Source organism: Colias croceus, chromosome 16, assembly GCF_905220415.1.
Source record: "Colias croceus chromosome 16, ilColCroc2.1".
In the NCBI taxonomy this organism is placed as follows: domain Eukaryota; kingdom Metazoa; phylum Arthropoda; class Insecta; order Lepidoptera; family Pieridae; genus Colias; species Colias croceus.
In genome coordinates, this window is record NC_059552.1 from 7937795 (window position 1) to 7957376 (window position 19582).

A 19582-nucleotide genomic window follows, 5' to 3' on the forward strand; every position below is an offset into this window, starting at 1 on the left:
GACCCGCATAGTTCCCGTTCCCGTGGGATTTCCGGGATAAAAACTATCTTATGTGTTAATCCAAGTTACCCTCTATACGTGTGCTAAATTTCATTGTAATCGGTTCAGTAGTTTTTACGTGAAAGAGTAACAAACATCCATACATCCATACAAACTTTCGCCTTTATAATATTATATTATATTAGATACGTCTGAGGATTGAACTTGACAATTTATACACAGGTCTTCTAGCGTCACCCCTTGCCCACACTAGAAATAATATTGCTTTAATATAGTTAGGTACTCCCTTGCTCAAAATGTACCAGTTGAATTACCTAAAAACACCGTAAGCATGTAACTAACAAATGAAACGTCTCAAATCGATTCAATTTCAACTAGTGAAGGCATTAGCATTCGGTGACAGGTGCGAGTCGCTCCACGTCGATATTGCGTTTTTATCAAGGCTACGTTTAAATTATTGGGGAGATTTAAGGGGTCAGAGGTGCGAAAAGGTACTTTTTAGATGGAGTTGTTCTTTGGTGTGAATGTTGTAAATGGATGTGAAAAAATGATCTGATTATTGACGGTTTATAAATTGAGGTATCAGTCTTTTAAATTTTATTTTCAATCAATATAGTAGTTCACACATAACCTTTCCAAATGAAATAAAACTTGGAGGAGGTTTCAATTTCTTAGCGTTTAAACTTTTATGTAAATAAAGTATTTCTACATCAAAATGTAATTTGGTTAAATTGATTAGCTATTAAAAAATATTAAAAACTTTCTACAATCCTACTTGTAACATTATATAACGCTTAAAATGAATAAAAAAATATCGCGTTTTATTCAAATGTCCCTGTCAATCGTACAATAATATCAAACAGGCATTTCAACGTAAACCTTAATATTCCCGTATGACACAACTGTGATCCTACCCAAAGGGCTGTTCGGGAAAATATGGAAAAATAATGCAATTGTATTCGAGTGTTGGCAGCGATTATCACCCTTTCTGCTCCTTTTGTCACCAAATAAAAGTTCCGTTGTATCTATGATACAGTTTTCCTAATTTACATTATGGTATTATTATTTTAGGTTAAACTTGTTGTGGAAACTTAATAGATAGAGTCACATAAATGAATATATGTACATAGATACGTAGGAATTAATCTTCATTTGGATGAAGATTTACGGTCAAGAGAAGATCAATGTAGGTATGCATAAATGGTTTAAAGTTAATTTAAAACGGTTTAAGCCGCTGTTTACTCGCTTATAAATTTATAATATCCCTGATTGCTATAATTATAATGTGACTATTTTTCTTTTTTACAAATTATACGTTAACTAAATTGACAACTAAGCTAAACGGAACACATCAGGAACTAAGGTCTTATGTACATTTAGCCCAGGTTATAAAAACCCATGAAACGTGATCACCTTACACCAGGCTGGCTAGGAAAGTTACGAAGTTAGTCGTTTGTTTGCAAGAATGCGCCGCTCGGTTCACGGCGTTCCTTTTATCCAATTACGGGATAGGAAAGGATTATAATTTAATCGATATTTATTTGTGTGGTTCTATGGGGTTTTAAATTTAATGTGTAATGTAATAGTATACACATACAGTCGCGTAGTTGATGATGATGATGATGTTATACTTTGTATAGCAATGAAACACATCATAATAATATTATCTTCGACATTGGTCTTATATCGTCGAATTAAATACCATCGTTAAAATGTTTACGGTGTGAACAAATTGGTAAATGGATCACAGACGACCCAAATCAGTTTTGTCTTCCGAAGCTTGCCCATAAACAAGAACAATATACGTATTGTATTACACATACCCAGTTAAAAACTCAGGCCTTCGAGTCTTGTTCAACCAAAATGCCATAAATTATAATTAAATAAATAAATTGTTTATTTTAAGACCATTATTTGTTACAAACATTTAGTGACCATGGACCATTGTAAACTGTTTTTCAGGAGTCATTATAATTAGAAACTTTTCTAAAATAAGATTTTTCATTATATTCACTAGTGCGGCGTACCTCTCAGTAGTAGAAATTGTGACGAAAACTTTCATGATTATGTTAACTTGACCCATTTTCCGAAACGTGCTTAAATTTTAAGCTGTCTGTCAGCTTACAGTTTGTTTAATTGAGTACAATATTTTGTGTCAAATGTTTCTGTTGTTTGTTTGTTACAATTTAATTAAGTTAGAAACTACTTATTCAACTGATTAAAAAATAATTCACAAAGCTACATCTTTACCCAGATACATAATATGCTTTTTTATAAAAGGTCAAATAACGTGTCAAAGTCAGGACAAGCTTGCAATCATGGTTGAAATACGACTAAACCAATTATAGGTAATGAAAATTCAATTTAATTTAAGACATAAATAAGGTGATAATATCAGGCCCGTGTCTAAGAGATTAAAACTTCCCAATCTTATAATTACTTAAAAGATAAAAAGTTGATAAAGTTCACCTGACTACGAAATATTTTCGGTCTAAAAAGTATTTAGTTATGCCCTCTTCGGATCGAAATATTGACATAAGTATAATGTTAAATAGCTTATATCCATTTTATATATAGGTCTTATAGTATGAAGCTGAAGAGTTTGTTGGTTGGGAATTTCAGGAACTAGGGGATCAATTTGTTTTTCTTAATGTTTGATAGTCCATTTATCAATGAATGCTATATATCATCACGATAAGACCCATAGTAGCGAAGCAATGCAGGTAAAACCGCGGCGGTCGCGGAAGAATTCTAACCAATACCCGCGGCCCCATCATTAAAGCGGCTCGACGGAACACAGTGGGGTTTTAGTCGGTAAGAATCCGACATAACCCACGGCTCCCTCCCCGGGGGCCGCGGGTATCTTTAGAAGATTTCCCCACTATAAAAAAAGGTAAAACCGCGGCGCAGAGCTAGTTTCTTATAAATATTTAAAAGGTGAAGCTGGAGCTGACTAACGTTCATAAATATCTAGCTTAAACCATAATTTTCCTTTTTTGCGTAGCCGTTCGGTACTCACAGCAATTTAAAGGTTCACCACAGAGAGAGAAGAAAAAAGACGGAAAAATATATTTCAAATTCCAACGAGGACTTTTGAAGGCGATTTATATTTTTTATTCTTTAATCATTTAGGGACTATAAATAAACAAATTTCCTCTGAAGTTCTGCGTTCTTGGACCTCTTAGACGTTCTTGAAAGAATGTTTTAAATAGATCGTAAAATCGCGTAGGCGGAGCGTTTCCAGATTTTTGTAATTCCAGTATTTTACGAAATTACTCGAAAGATGAACAATATATCTAAAAGTTAGTGTTGTGGATGATCATGGGTGACTTTTATGGCTTGTGGTTGGTTTTCTAGATTCATTTCCATGTACGGTCGAAAGAAAGACTTTTTTTGTTCACATGGTCATTCATCTAATGTTCTGTTGGTTTTGTCCAGATTGTAACGTTATTCATGTTAAATCCCAATTTAATGTAATGCATAAACGTACGTTATAGTGATAAATGAAAACCCTAACCCTAACTGATTTTTATTAATATAACGTTGCAGAAATATTCAAAAAAGAAATATTATTATACGCAAAATAACGACTTCAAAAATTTCATGAAAAAGTAACTTTAAATTTTCTCTTAGTTTAGAACGTATGCAATTACATTTCTAATGTATAAATAATAGAAATAAATACAAAAGATTGCGGTATAATATTCGTCTTACACGCTTCATACATATTTCATTTGAAAAGCGACGCATTTTTACACATTTTCCCTAAAAGTCTAAACGGCTTGACGGATTACGATGATTGAGGTAGCGTCATATTTCTTTGAAATACTTGGGGGTTGTCATTCCACAAAAGATATCTTTTCATCTTGATTCTAAATACTGACATGTATCGATTTTTAACTTATTTCATATCCATTTTTGTAAGGATGCGAATCTTTTAATGTATTTAAATAGTTTAATAGAAAACAATAATAATTCATTAGTTCGAATAAATAAATTAAGATAATAATATTATATACAAAGGACAAATATCAACTTTTGTTTGTTTGTTGCAGGTTTTCTGTTAACTATTATTCTGGCTATTTTGTAAACTATTATGCTGGTTGAAGATGACACGTTCTAGAGAAATCAATAATCATTCATTGGTCTATTACAAAATTTCATAAACATTACAGAGGATATTGTTATTTTATTTCAACGCAGGCAAAAATAAGGCACACAACTTGTCTTTATTTCAACATTTCAACGTTTACCAAGGCAACAAACAAAACCAAAGCTGAATTAAGAGCCCATAATTTATAATTCTTGTCTCTCGAGTATCAATATCAAAGCCGAAACACAAAGCTCCCTGAAATAAGCACATTTCAATTTATAACTTCTAAATAGTCAAGTTCAACTTTGTTCTAACTTTGTAGCGGTAATAACAAAGGGGTTCGTGCGGAGTTTCGATTCCAAGTTCGCGATCTTAACTCTTAAGACCGAGTTATCAAAGTCTATTATTGATTACACATAATGATATTATAGAACAATATTGGCTCTACGTACTGGTTAATGCAGTTTGTAGTTAGGTGTATTCTGCCTGCATGCTTCGATACCTTGTTTTATGATCTTGTGAATTGATGGATAGTTTACTGCACCGTGCACGAATGATTTTGGGTGTGAAATTATTTATTACTTTTTTGTATAGCGTAATATTTATTCATCGTCAGCCCATACTTATGTTGAGTTGTTCCTACGACAAAGAAACAGACTCAACAATATGGGAGTTAGCTACTACAAATAAAACTTTTGAAAGTGCGATGGATGCAGTAAAAGTTAATTAAATAAATTGATCCTTCATCCATACTAATATTATAAATGCGAAAGTAACTCTGTCTGTCTGTCTGTCTGTTACTCAATCACGCCTTAACTACTGAACCAATTTGCATGAAATTTTGTATAGAGATATTTTGATACCCGAGAAAGAACATAGTATAGGTTTTATCCCGGAAATCCCACGGAAACGGGAACTATGCGAGTTTTCTTTGACAGCGCGGGCGATGCCGCGGTTGGAAAGCTAGTAATATATATATATATATATGTTGCATATCAAAAGAACAATCAGGAAAAACTTTCATTAGGTCTATCTGTACAACAAAATTACTATACGTATAAGACAAACTGCTCAAGCTTAAGGCACGTATTTAATAAAATGGCTATTTATCAAACAAAACGTACAACAGTGTGGTAACAAATATGAACAATGTGCATAATTTATATTACTAACTAATGAAAATAATATCAGACCTTAATAACTATTACACAATATCGACATAGCATATATTATACTCTAATGAGATATATTAACGTTCAAAAACTATAAGATGTTATTCAAATATTCGTTATAATACATGCCTCATTACAAAAAACCCTTCCAATTATGTAGGATAAAATAATCAGTTTGAAGACTTGTTAAACTCGAAAAAGCTTCTATAATAAAATTTGTTTTCGTCTGAAGAATATACGAGATCTGATTTTTCGGTGAACCGAATATTGGCTTCTATTTCTGTCTTACAAAAACAAATTACGTTAATACGTAAAGCCATTGTATTTGCTAAATTCGATAAAAAAGAAATCCTATCAAAATTGAATTTGTCGTGAATTGTGATAACCCATTAGGGATATATTTTAAGTTTTTATTATCTCGTTGTATTATTCAAACTTTACAGATAATATTTAGTATTTCAATACAATGGTCCTTTCACTAAGTGATCTCGTCTGAATAATTTTATTGAGAAATTCATTGTAAGTTTTCAAATGGTCTATGTAAACTAATATTGTAAATTAACCCATCAGCCCCCGGCCCCGGAATCACAGACACGATAGAAAATCTATTGTGTCGCGGTCTCATTGGACCGCTCGGTGGTCAATGGGTTAAGTAAAAGATAAGTATTAATAAATGAATTGATTTCATAAGTAAATACCGCGCTCGTGTAGACTGTGTCTAATTCTAATTATCACAATTTTAATCAGTATATTAATTCTATCAATTTTCGTTATATACAATCTTGGTACTATGTACCTCTCAACCATTATACTATCGTACAACAGTGACCTTTACTAAAGACCAATATAAAACCTTGATGTTGTATCAAAAGGTTGAACAGCCTTCAGCCATTGAAGTAAGATGGTACTTACTCAATCGCCCATGCAGAAAATTGTCGTACAGAATGAAATGTATTACAGATGTGGTCACGAGAAACTTCTTTATACCTACACCTACGTAACCTCACAGAGGCTTTTAAATAAAACTTAAGAATCATTCTGTTTATTTCTCTCTCCCACTTTTACTCTCTCTAGATTTTAAAACAATATTATTTAAGTCTATATTTCTTACTAGCTATACCTATTATGTACATAAGACTAAAAAGTATGTTTGTTTGAACATGCTTATATCACTAACTAGGTACCTACTGGACCAATTTCAATTTTTTTTTAGTTTAACGAAATAAGTTTTAGTCTATGTGAGACAGGAAAAATGTAGTTCCCTGCAGGTGAAATTTTGAAATCGACTCAAGTGTTTTTGTGAGATAAAATTACAAACACGTATCAAGTAGCTTAAAGTATAGAACAGATAAAATCCATAATCCGCTAATCAATTCATGAATCTTTAAAGCTTCGAAAGTGTGGTCATATTTCTGACGTTAAATCAAAGGAAATCTCTTAACTGTGCATTGTTCTATAAATTAACTCACTTAATCTATGCTCAAAGAGACGGCGCTGCGGCTTGCGGTCAAGATAGGTGCATTTACTTCTATCGGTTTTGGATCCGCTTTAGTTTGTTTGTTTGTGCTGTGTCCACTGCTTGGATCCTTGGACGATGCATTCTGTAGGAAGCATTGACCTATTTTTGAAGTGAAACTTCTTTATCGGGGTTGGAAAAAAAATTGTGTAACATTTTTTCGTTACGCGTGACATTTTTCCGTTACGCACCATCTTTTTCTTATTCCAAACACGCGTGATTCGACGTATTTCTGTAAAGCTGTTTCACTTCTTACGTGTAGTACACGCACACATTTTTTTCTTTATAAGCAGTTCCTTGGCAGCCGGCTATTACGACGATTACTAACAATCTCTGTTTCATACTTACGTTGTAGACTGTAGTGTAGGTATATGTTACGGGAAATTTGATAAGACCAAGCTCTATTAATAATGGCTGGTCTGTATTCATAATGTCCTGCTCAATTGGGCTATGTGATTAAAATTGCATGATTAACCACTTTTCCAAATCCCACCCTATTTTGGCAAAAGTAATAAAATGCCGGGAATTATTAGTAATGGCCCTTCGCTCTTGGGCCTTATTAATAATGGCCGGTCCTTATAAATAAAGCCCAGTTAATCACGTCGCCCGTAACATATACATAGAATAAAAATATAATACAGTAATAAATCGTTTTGAAAAAAAAAATGGTTATCTTCGAATTCAATAAGTACCATCTTCTTTCGCTATTTTTACTAATATGAATGTTTTTTTTATTACAAAAATATTTCTCGCGCAACTTAACTTCCTGTATTTGCTCAATAAAAAATAAAATACATTTCTTCAATCTTATATTCAACGCAATATCCTTCCCATGGGGACCAAATTCCTAGTTGTTTTCAATCTTATTACATGCAAGTCGCTCACTCGGGTTGATCTGGAATAAAATATTTTTTATTCATAATATTAAGGCTTTTTGGCTCACTCTAACTATAAAAAAGCGTATTAAAACCCATTGCCTAGTTTTAATTATCTAATCATAGATAGATTGATAAAACTCAATCTAAATCTTTATATCTTCTTTACAGATTCACACACGACGAAGAAGTTTTCCGAGGAGCCAGAGTTCGAGCGTCCAATCGGCAACCACACGTTCTTCCTGGGACGGGAGGCTGTGCTCGGCTGCTCTGTACTCAACCTGGGGAAACATAAAGTGAGTTCATTATATAAATAAATCGTTTATACACGGGGCATTTAGTTTGAATGTAATAAGAATGTACTGCGGTCTGCGATTCTACACAACTAAAAAAGTGAGGGTAGTTGGGTGAAACGTCGTAAAAACAACGTCTGAGCCCCTAGGAAGGCGGCATTTTATAGTATTCGACAGCTAAGCACGTGCTTAAAGGAAATAGTGACAACTACATTAACAACTATTCATCCACAAAAATATTAAATTAAAAATTACGTCTAACAACACATAATGACCCAGGCTCATAATATAGTTATAAACTGTTTTTCAGGAGCCTGTGTACACACTAAGTTATATTATACACTAATACAATGGCGTATACACGAGTTCACTCAGCTAATTTAGTTTAATCTTTAGATTTATAGCATTCAAATAAATTCAATTTTGTTGTGTTTCAATCCAACATTGTGATGGAATTTCGTCTTATTATTTTAAATTGAGTTAATTAATCCTCGTGAATTGTATTATAGATATAATAGAAAAAACTATATGTAAGTAGGTAAGCTGTAAGCAAGTAAGCTGTATGCTCTGTCACTTTAGTGTGAAGGCAGTTCTATTATACTCTGCAAGTTGAGTCTTGTGTGAAGGCAATCACTGCGATTGCCCATACATAATACCGCTTCGTTCCACCTACTCACTTCACAGCACTTACTGGTAAGTAGGTGGTCCAGTGTGATGATCTACTGATATTCTCTAGTTTTTTTATAACTTTACAAGGTGTTAAATGTAGTTTAGGCTTTTAAATTTCATTGCATATGCACTACACAGTCATACTAATTACTTAAACGTCTAAATTTTTATAACTCACGGTATGATGTGCTCTTATTTGGTATACTAGCTTTTCGCCCGCGTCTTCGCCCGCGTTTTCAAAGGAAAACCCGCATAGTTTACCCGTGGGATTTCCGGGATAAAACACAAGTGACCCTCTATATATGTGCTAAATTTCATTATAATCGGTTCAGTAGTTTATGCGTGAAAACCATATATACATACAAACCTTTCCTGTTTATAATATTAGTATAGATTATATCGTATTTAAATTAAATTATTTCTTGTAGAATATATTTTATTATTGTGTGAGACCTTATTCAATCATTCAAATAGATAAATAAATCTGCAAAAATAACAACTAAATAATTATTTTATCTTACGGTAAAAGAAAATAAGGCATGACTTTCGAATACTACGAGTCACAGATTTTCTAAGTTACCTTAAATCTTTATAAAATCTCATCCGAATCTAATATTATTATCTCATCTTTTTCGCTAGAACAAATCGAATAAGAACTTATTTGAAGTTTAAAGCGAAAGATTAAAAGGTACTTTATATTCTGTAGAAACATCATGAGAGTAGATTTCCAAGTTGGACACTAAACTTTATAGAGTATAATAATTAAAGGTTGACTTTCACATTATACTTATATCGATAATACACTTTTAATAGTCGGCAAAGTTTGGGACAATACTATTTTATAGCCTATTGTTGTTGGAATTACTAAACTGAAAGTTTTGGGTGAAAATGTGAATGTAATGAGATTTGTTTCATAGTTACTTAAGTAAAGGAAAACATAAAACCTCTAATGGTCTAGGTTTCAGACAAAAAAAAATGTTGCTACCTTTTCGTCTATTATGAATAATATTTATGTTCCTGCTTTGGGATTAAATATGAACTAACGATGAAAATAATAACCATAATATAGTGACGTTACAGATTACAGATACTTCGTATTTTTGCATAGTCAGATGTATCTATACTTACCTACTAATATTATAAAGTTGAAAGGTTTGTTTGTTTGAACGCGCTAATCTCAGGAATTACTTGTTCGATTTGAAAAATACTTTCGAAGTTAGATAGCCCATTTATCGAGAAAGGCTTATAGGCTATATAATATCTTCACGCTAAGACCAACAGGAGCGGGGTACCGCGGGTGAAACCGCGGAGCACAGCTAGTCAATTAAATACAGGCTACAAATACATTCGGTACTTCTTTTAGTCAACAACAATACCAATCCCATTACTCAACACGAACTAAACAACTAAACTACAGGTATACAAACAATGCAGATTATTCGCTAGTGATACATCACGTGCGGTTTTATAATCCGAGAGGTGTTCGGACCATGTACCATGTGATATAATGAGGAATGTCGCTTTGCTGTCGTTTTGTTAGTTGTGGAAATCGTTTTAGTTGTAGTAATACTAAATACGATTTAACAAGATATGTAGATTTTAAAGCGTAGAAAATTGTTATGTAAGATATGAATTTCAGAATTTGAAAATTGTCGAAGAATTAAGTTATTATGCTCCTTGATTTTGAAGAAGCAACTGAGTTAAGGACCAGATAAAATAAATTTGATAACCTAGGTATTCAATTAACACGTCACAAATTGAAAATCTTCAAATCTCTTGCTCTAATTTGTTGAATTAAGTATTGTATTATCACAAAGGCTCAAATGAGTTGAATTAAAAAAATATAATATAAAATGAGTATGAAAATAAATATTCTATCTCGACCATCTCACTGTCTTTTAAGCTTTCTTATCGAACTTAAGTTAATCCTAAGTATTAGCTCGATACCAGTCGTTTTGAGTTCATTACTCGTGACAGTAAACAGTAGTTCGAGTATGCTTGTACGTAATAGTGTGGGAACAAACATTTGCGCCCCACATCGTCGGGCTATTACTGGTTTTGTATTTGTATATCTACAGGATAAACGTTTTATTCAGTTCTAAAGTTCTATTCATTTTATACTAGTAATCAATGTTACAAAAATCTACATTTTGTGGTTATTTTTGAACAAATTAACAGGAGAGATGTTGAGATGAAAATTTGTGATGTTTTGTTTTATATTCATTATCTGTGCATAGCAGAAACGATTCTAACCTGCACAAAAAGCTTAAATTCTACAAATTATATTAAAACCAGGCGACCTACTTTTTATTAAATTTTTTTATATTAGGTTATAAGTCTATAGCTGTGGGTTAAATATAAAGTTAAGTCAATTATTTAAATGTTATCTATGTATAGCCACAGTAGGGAACATTTTCATTCTTTATTCGAACCGCTAGGGACTGGAACATGCTTACTGAATTTGAGTACAATATGGAGGTCTTCAAGAGGGTTAACAGGTCCATTGTAAGGAAGCGCGCTCCATTTTAGGCCACAACACAGCTTACCATCAGGCGAGGTCGTGGCCAAGCGCTCCCCTATTGCACTATAAAAAAAAACATTCTAAAATAAGTTCAAGAAGACATACGTATTAACAAATAGCTGTAATTGTTCACAGGTAGGATGGTTACGAGCAGAAGACCAAACGGTCCTCACGATGCACGAGCGAGCAGTCCTCGGATCTCGATACGCTGTAAGCCTCGACCCACCCAGGACCTGGCAGTTACGAATACGTCCATTGCGCGCTGAGGACCGAGGCTGTTACATGTGCCAGATAAACACGCAGCCTACTATGACGTGGCAGATCGGGTGCATCGATGTATTTGGTATGTATAAATCACTTGGTACGCGAGTGCTCTGCATCCATACTAATATTATAAATGCGAAAGTAACTCTGTCTGTCTGTCTGTTACTCAATCACGCCTAAACTACTGAACCAATTTGCATGAAATTTGGTATGGAGATATTTTGATACCCGTGAAAGGACATAGGCTACCTTTTATTGTGAAATATGTACGACGGGCGAAGCCGGGGCGGACGAAGCCGGGGCGGTATAATATAAATGCTCACTGCTCACTACAATACATTATTATGTAGATTGATTATTCTATGCCTCTATTGAGATTAAAATTTCAATGTGATGGATCTTAAATTAAGGAAAAACGTCTTAAATAAAATAAAAACAATTTTTTATGTTAGGTATTTAAAATGAATATTTCAACAGTTATTGAGCAGTGAAGTTTAACAGAGAATTTGTGAAGGAAACATGGCTTTCTTCCAAGTATATTTAAATGATATTTAAGCCATTTAAAAATTAATATAGGTAGCACAAAAACATTTAAGTATATTTCCTTCGCTAATAAGCCTTCCTAGTAAAACCTATAAAACGCCACTCCGAGACAATAAGCTCAAAGTACTTTTTACTTTTTCTTTGATTTCTTCAAGTAGTTTCTTAAACAATTCCCAGTAGATTTTCTTGTTTCATTTTACGTTCTCATACTTTCTGCTAACTTATATTAGTTCGGAAACAAAAACCAAACACTACTTTATAAGTTACGATGACTTAGTGAAAAATCGAAATGCTTTTGAAGATGAAGATGTTTCGTCGAATTTAGATAATTTATTACGAAATTGTAATATCGATATTTTCATCTGTATAAATATTTGACTTTATTTTACTGTCGTGATTCGAAGAAATCATTATAAATAAGAATACAGATGAATTCTTTTAATAGGTATACATTTTATTAACTACTTGCTTTAATTTCTCATATTATGATAAAAACGGTAGGTACAAAGTTTACATTAAACTTTATGAAACCATATAATATAATACATTCAAAATGTACCAGTGTGCTCATTCATATCATAATAAGTACTAGAATACAAAGAAAACAGGAATAATGGTAGGTATACATTGTAAACACGGAAAACAAATTATCCTAACAAAATTTAAAATTCCAGCCTTCGGTAAATTATGGCTCATTAAAACAGGTTGAATTAAAGGTCTTCTTAAACTTATATATTCACCCTCCTGTGTTTATGTCTGTGCAATGTCCATAAATTATTTCTATGGGATTTTATGTTTGTGTAATTTCTTCATATTATGTGGCTTTAAATAAACATGTAATTTTTTTTATGAATTAAGTTATTAAATTACTTAAATATTTTATATTTGATAAGAAACAGTGGCGTTCAAGGTGGCGTTACATATTTGACAAAGAGTGAAACATAAACTATGAAAACAAATGATAAACAAATGACCTACTAATTTACTGATGCCGACGCGGAACGCATTTCACCGCGCTGTCAGCGATGTCCTGCACAATATGTGTTGATGACTTTCACAAACGGTTCCTAGAAGTTCATAAGTATATCTCGGCCGTCAGCGTTGACGGTCGAGATATATGTCGCGTACCGTCAATGTGAGACTAAATTCAGCCTAAAGTATCCGGAATCGGCTAAATTCATCACCATCATCAGCCCATATACGTTCCCACTGCTGAGACACAGGCCTCTTATGAGTGGATATCACGCTGGCCAAGTGCGGGTTGGCGGATGATACATGTCGTCGAACTTTTGGTTCTTCGAAATTTCGGTTTCCTCGCGATGTCTTCCTTTACCGTTCGGTGATGTAACAACATGCGCAGATAAATTGGAAAATCAATTTATTTCCTGCGCGCTCGCCTGGTCTCGAACCCCGGACTTATCGATTTGAATGTCGAGGTCTCACCACTGAGCAACCACATCTCTCATCAGCTACATTAGTTTTCTATAATTACCCTTACCATGCATATTATAATAATATTTTTTACATAAAGCTCATAAAATTATTTGAAAGTGCTGTAAAATAGTAGTTGAGCAAGCTACAATATATTTCAACGGTCCTAAGTCATAATTAAATTTCTTGCACATGTGTAAATTAACGTTATATAAGCGAGTGCAATTTGAAACTGGATGAAATATTATAAGGTAAAGGCAACGGTTTTAAATAAAGTTAATTAATAAAAAACGAAACGAAACTTAATAATACTGGAACTAGTGAATTATGTGTTTCTTTCAAACAAACTCAAACATTTATTTAATAAAGTAGACCTCTTATAAAAGCACTTTTGAATCTTCATATCTATGGAGAAGAACTGGCAAGAAACTCCATAGTCCATAGGCTTTAAAATATCTTATCTATTTATTGCAGTTCCATCAAGAGATAACAATACAAAGTATAAATTGTGATTTTAAAAGTAAACATAAAAGAACGGTTTAACCTTTTAAGCCATTGGTAAGACCAATCGATCCGTGACTCAGGTTGGCACGCAACAGATTTTTGCATCGATTCCCTTTTACCTTAGGGCTAAGCGGATTGCGGTTATTCTTTTTATATATAATCGAATTATGGACTGAAGTATTGTAAATATATCTCATTTCTTTTATTAATATTGGTTTAAATCTAAAAGATACATAGTAATGGGACTGCTGTTTACAACTATACATGTACGCTGAAGAATTAAACCTAATTATATTATATCCAAGATTTATATCTAATTAATTATATATATATATATATATATATATATATATATATATATATATATAAAAACGAGAAAATGTCAATTCTTCAATCTTCATGGTATTAAAAGGAAAATTCTAGCATTAAATAACACTTTTGTATTCTGACCTACTTTTTCCTTTGTGTAAAATTGCACTTCATCGATTGAAACATAATTCTATCGATTAAAAATATAATTTAACCAATTATCCATATAATATTCTATTGAATCGATACTTTACGAACGGTGTGGCCTTCTGTCTTATAAACTTAATATTACGTCTTCGTGATAACGTTATTACAATTTCCTAACATTTATGTACATTTTATTGTACAGTTATAAGGTCTAGACGTCGGCAGGTTTTATAAATATGACAGTAGATGGATAAGATGACTGTGGGCTATAATAAAATAAGGCAATATCATAAGCGAAGTCCCGTTCCCCTGTGTAGTAGGAGCATTATAAATCAATTTCACTGATTGATGATTTACGGTAGGTAGCTTCTGTACCCTGCCTAAGATATTTTTTGTGTTAGTCTCCACGGAAATCAAACCCAGAACCTATTTATTCTATCCTCAGTTAATCACATGTTATAAAAAAACATAAATGAGTAATAAAAGGTAATATTAGACAAACACAATTGTAAACAGTGCCTACAAAGATACCAAAAACAGCGATCCTTCCGGGTAAATGTCCCTAATTCCGACCATATTCACAACTACATTCAAGTCGCAGCATACAAAACTGTCACACAAAGCTCGTTCACTCGAAACGAATTTGATTATTCCTTCCCAAAGACGAAAAATACAAAACTATCGAAACGTATTAAACCGACATTTCGGGATACATTCTCGGATAAAAATAAAGTTTGACAATGCCTCGGCTTAGATGAAACAGGTCGAGTTTAGCAATATTGTCACATTTGCATGCGGCGCTCGCTATTTCTTATTCAATTCAACTTGTTCTTTACTTTATTGGAGCGGGTGTCACAGAATCGAAAGAATTATTATTTTTGATGAAATCTTTTGCGTAGTTTCCGCATTATTGGTAAAGCTTTGTGGTTATGGGACGAATATTCTGTATTTACCCTATGCACAATTTTATATTACGTTTTAACACATTCAACTTTAAAAATGTTATCTTTTACAATATCATTAATAAAACAAACTATTCAAACGAAGTAAATATTTGAAAAGAGGAAATTAACTCTAATGTTCGGACGTTTTATATACCTAAAGAATAATTAAAACAGACAAGCCTTTTGTGTGTTGACGATCTCATTTTAATATTCGCTACATTTCCTAGTACAAGATAAAATTTATAATAGGTTAATATATTTATAATACTTCCTCATGCGGTGTTTCCAAACGGTTACGACTTAGGGACCTTCAAGAAAAGAGCGTACTCCTATCTTAAAGGCCGGCAGGCGGCAACGCACTGATAATGTCCCTGGCATTGCTGGTGCGTATGGGCGACGCAGTACACTTTCCATCAGGTGACGCGTCAGCTCTGTTGCCTCCGCTTATATAAAAAAAAAAAGGTAGGTAGGTTTCGTTATAAATTAATAATAGGTACATTATAGATACATATTGAATTATTCGAAATTATTAAATAATTTAATTCTTAGTATTTACGAGTTATTGATTTACGCAATCAAAAATAATTACATATTATGTCATCAGGAAATTTTGTTTGTTTGTTACGTTTTAATTCAAAAACTCCTCAACCGATTTTATACATTACAGTTATTTAGTAACATGGGCAATATTATAGGTAATGTTCTTGTTTTCTGGGTCAAACCGGGTGAAGCCGGGACAAGCAACTTGTATAGAATATTGATTTTAATTATTGAAAAATATAATTATAAAGTCTTTTAATGAATCTTATACAGTTATTTCATAATAATAACATTGTTTAGTAGTTATTTTGAACTCGGAGCACGGTTAACTCTTACTCAAAGTAATAATTGAACTTTGAAGTTCACTCCTTTCTAGTACGAGGTAGGTTAATAGTTTCTAATAATAAACTTATGTTGTCATTTAATAATGAACACTAAACCATTTATGTAAGGTTCAATTTTAGATTCTATAAGTTGGTTTAATTATTGACAATGTTCTTATTAATTTTATTTACGGAATTAGGATACATTGATAGTACGAACTAATTATAATTAACTAGCTGTGCCGCGTGGTTTCACCCGCATTGCTCCACTCCTGTTGGTTTTAGCATGATGATATATTATTATATAGCCTGTCTCGATAAATGGGCTATCTAACACAGAAATAATTTTTATATCGGTCCAGTACCTAGCTCCTGAGATTAGCGTGTTCAAACAAACAAACAAACTCTTCGGCTTTATAATATTAGTATAGATAATGTAACACCGTATCAATTAGTAGGGTAGACTGGGTACGGTTGAAACAATTTCATTTATAACGACCATAACTTTGCTTTTTATAACCCGAGCGATGAAAAATATATGTTAAATAAAAGAGCATGTATTTGTCTACTAATAGGCACTGTGGTTTTAGTTCCAGGTGTATTATTTTAAATAGTAGATCAAATTAAAAAAATAAATCCGATTTGTTTCCACCGTCCCCATACCAGGGGCGGTTGAAACAGTGATTAGGGTCAGTTGAAAAACATGTGAATAATACAAAATATAGTATTAAAATATGTTTTACTGATTGTTTATTTTAAATCTAACAATAATTAAGAAACTCTCTTACAATAAGGTCTGCTCTCTACACATGGTGACATACAAACAAGACAGAAGTACCTACTTACTCCTCATCTTCTGATGATATCTTCTCTTGTACATTTTCTTTTTGCTTTAATGGTGTTTCTTTTACATTTTCCTCCATCAAACTTCGTCCTTTTTCCTCTATCCAATCGCTTCTTCACTTGCTCAGCTCTTGTTCATTTCAAAATTAATTCTGGCTCTTTTCTTACCTCTTGCTTATCTGTTGTGTCAGTGTAAATAGTAGACTTCCTGATTTTTCGCCCTCTATTATTATACCTTCTATTGTTATATCCTCTATTATATCCCATTTTTTTATTTTCTTGCTTGCCAGAGTCATCTCGCATTCGAATTTACCTTAGAAGCGAATAATCGTGCTTCTCTGCCGCTTTTTGCAATGATTCTCCGGTTTTCACCTCCTCATATGCGTCTTTGTACTTCGACAAGTCTATTTGTCTTCCCAAAATCTCTCTTACACGTACTATCGGCTTCTAAAAAATAAAAAAAAATTAAAACAATGTTTCAACCGTACCCAAAAAAAATGTTTCAACCGTCCCCAACTCCTACTTTAGGTAAAATACAGTTATAGTAATTGTAACAACAATGATACACAAAAATTAATCACAATTTCATATTCCACAAGATTCACTTCAAACAAAAACGCACACTTAATACTGTCACTTAAATAGAAACGCCAATAATTGGAAAAATCTCCAAGCCAAAATACTTACTTTTGGTCATAAAAACACAATAGAGTCTTATAAAATCAGCTGAAGCGCGCGGAGATCGACGCAACTTTGTTGTTCGTGTTTAGAACAGTTGTGCGCTTCATTTTCCCCTTGGAACCCTAACCCCCCCACCAACGGTTTGCGAGATATTCGTGTTGTTTCAACCGTCCTTTGTTTCAATCGTACCCAGTCTACCCTATGAGCAAAATCTATGAGAGTTTGCTTGAACGCGCTAATCTCAGAAATCACGGGTCCTATTTTAAGAATAATTTGACTTTTAAGATAGTTCATGTATCGTAGAAGGCCATAGGCCATATTATATCATCACGCTCAGACCAGTAGGAGCTGAGAAATATTGTATTATAATAATACCTTATTTACCGATTTAATATAAATAAAATATCGTTCAAGATAAAAATAAACAAGCATTGTACATTATCACGCACAATATATAGCGAATAAGCCCTTATTATCTGCTTAATATTTTATTTTTACTGGCCTTTTGTAAGATAACATTTTTGTATGATTTATTTATATATCCAAAAACTATTTATATATTTATATATCCAATTACCTATTTATATCTCTTAAACATAATATTTTATCATTCGAAAAAGCACAAATGTGTTTAAAAAAAATATCATGATCTTGACTTCATACTATAGCACTGCCGCGCAGCTTCACCCGCGGACGTATACGTGAAAAATCAAGTATTTTTATAGTCCATGTGTTATGATGACCTATAGACTATAGACCTGTAAAGTTTCATCCAAATCCGTTCAGTAATATTAACGTGAAAAAGTAAGAAACATCCATACATCGTTTATAATATTATTATGATAATAAAAACACCTATCAAACATATCTATGAAGTCCCATAAAACATTGAGCGTAGAAAACTATTTTCCCACATAAAAACACGAACTGAAAGTTGTGTATTACGTACAACGTTCAGTTTTTCACATCTCATACAAGCGTATAGAGAACAATAAAGATATTCCATCAGACTGACATCCAGCTAACATATTGCAATGAAATTTTTCAAACGACGCTTTCTTCAAAGCAAAATAAAATTTCAACATTATCTCTCGGAAGTTATGAAGGCTGACGAGGAGTGATAAATCATGTGGTGAATTGGTTGCTAAAATTACGGTGACGGATCATATTATATAGTTTATTACTATCTATTACAATATTATGCAGATATATTAAACGTTTTATTGTGGGTATATGTTTTAATTTTAATATCTGAATTAAATGTAAATTATAGCAATTTTCGCCGAATAACATTATAATTTACATTTAGTTGGTAAATCTTCTAGAATTATGCTTAGTTTCATAACTTCTAATTTCTGATAAGCTATCAGTTAAAATATTAACAAAAATGTATGAAAATATAAGTTAAAATAAATAAGCTATCAGTGACTTACAAAATATAATATACATGTCAATCGACGTCATTAATGGCATTGATTTCTTGTTACCGAAACATGTCTCCGTTTAATTATTAATCAAGGAATTATAGCGCTATACATATAATTACAGTTTCTCTACGTGGCAAAACCAAAAACCCTAATAAGTACCCTCTATAAAATTATACAGCCACACTTCCTTCCGAGCGATATTGCTCAAATTTGATTGAGGTAAACACTTCATTTAGTTATAAAACGCGACACTATCTTTATGGCGCGTGGAACGGAATTTGACCCTTATTGTTTTATAGCGTAATAATACCAATCGGGCTTAGGCGTGTCAAGTATTAGGGCCACGCACACATAGGTAGTTCGTTACATGAATACGTCGTGCGAAGGCTGTGTGCATGTGTTGGTTGCCACCCTTTGTATAAAGAATTCATTTTCGAAGTAACATTGCCTGCCGATTTATGGAGCTGCAGTACTTTCATAAGTTAAA

The 19582-nt window shown here is 32.7% G+C and overlaps 1 protein-coding gene across 6 annotated transcripts in view; it reads left to right on the forward strand.

Moving 5' to 3' along the window:
* Nucleotides 1-19582, forward strand: part of LOC123698349 (limbic system-associated membrane protein) — a 52866-nt gene that overhangs the window by 13001 nt on the left and 20283 nt on the right. For all 6 annotated transcript variants that reach the window (XM_045644947.1, XM_045644946.1, XM_045644948.1 and 3 more), the window contains exons 3-4: nt 7828-7952; nt 11275-11482. In XM_045644947.1, coding sequence (XP_045500903.1) covers nt 7828-7952; nt 11275-11482 — 333 coding nt within the window. The remainder of the gene's footprint in view (nt 1-7827; nt 7953-11274; nt 11483-19582) is intronic.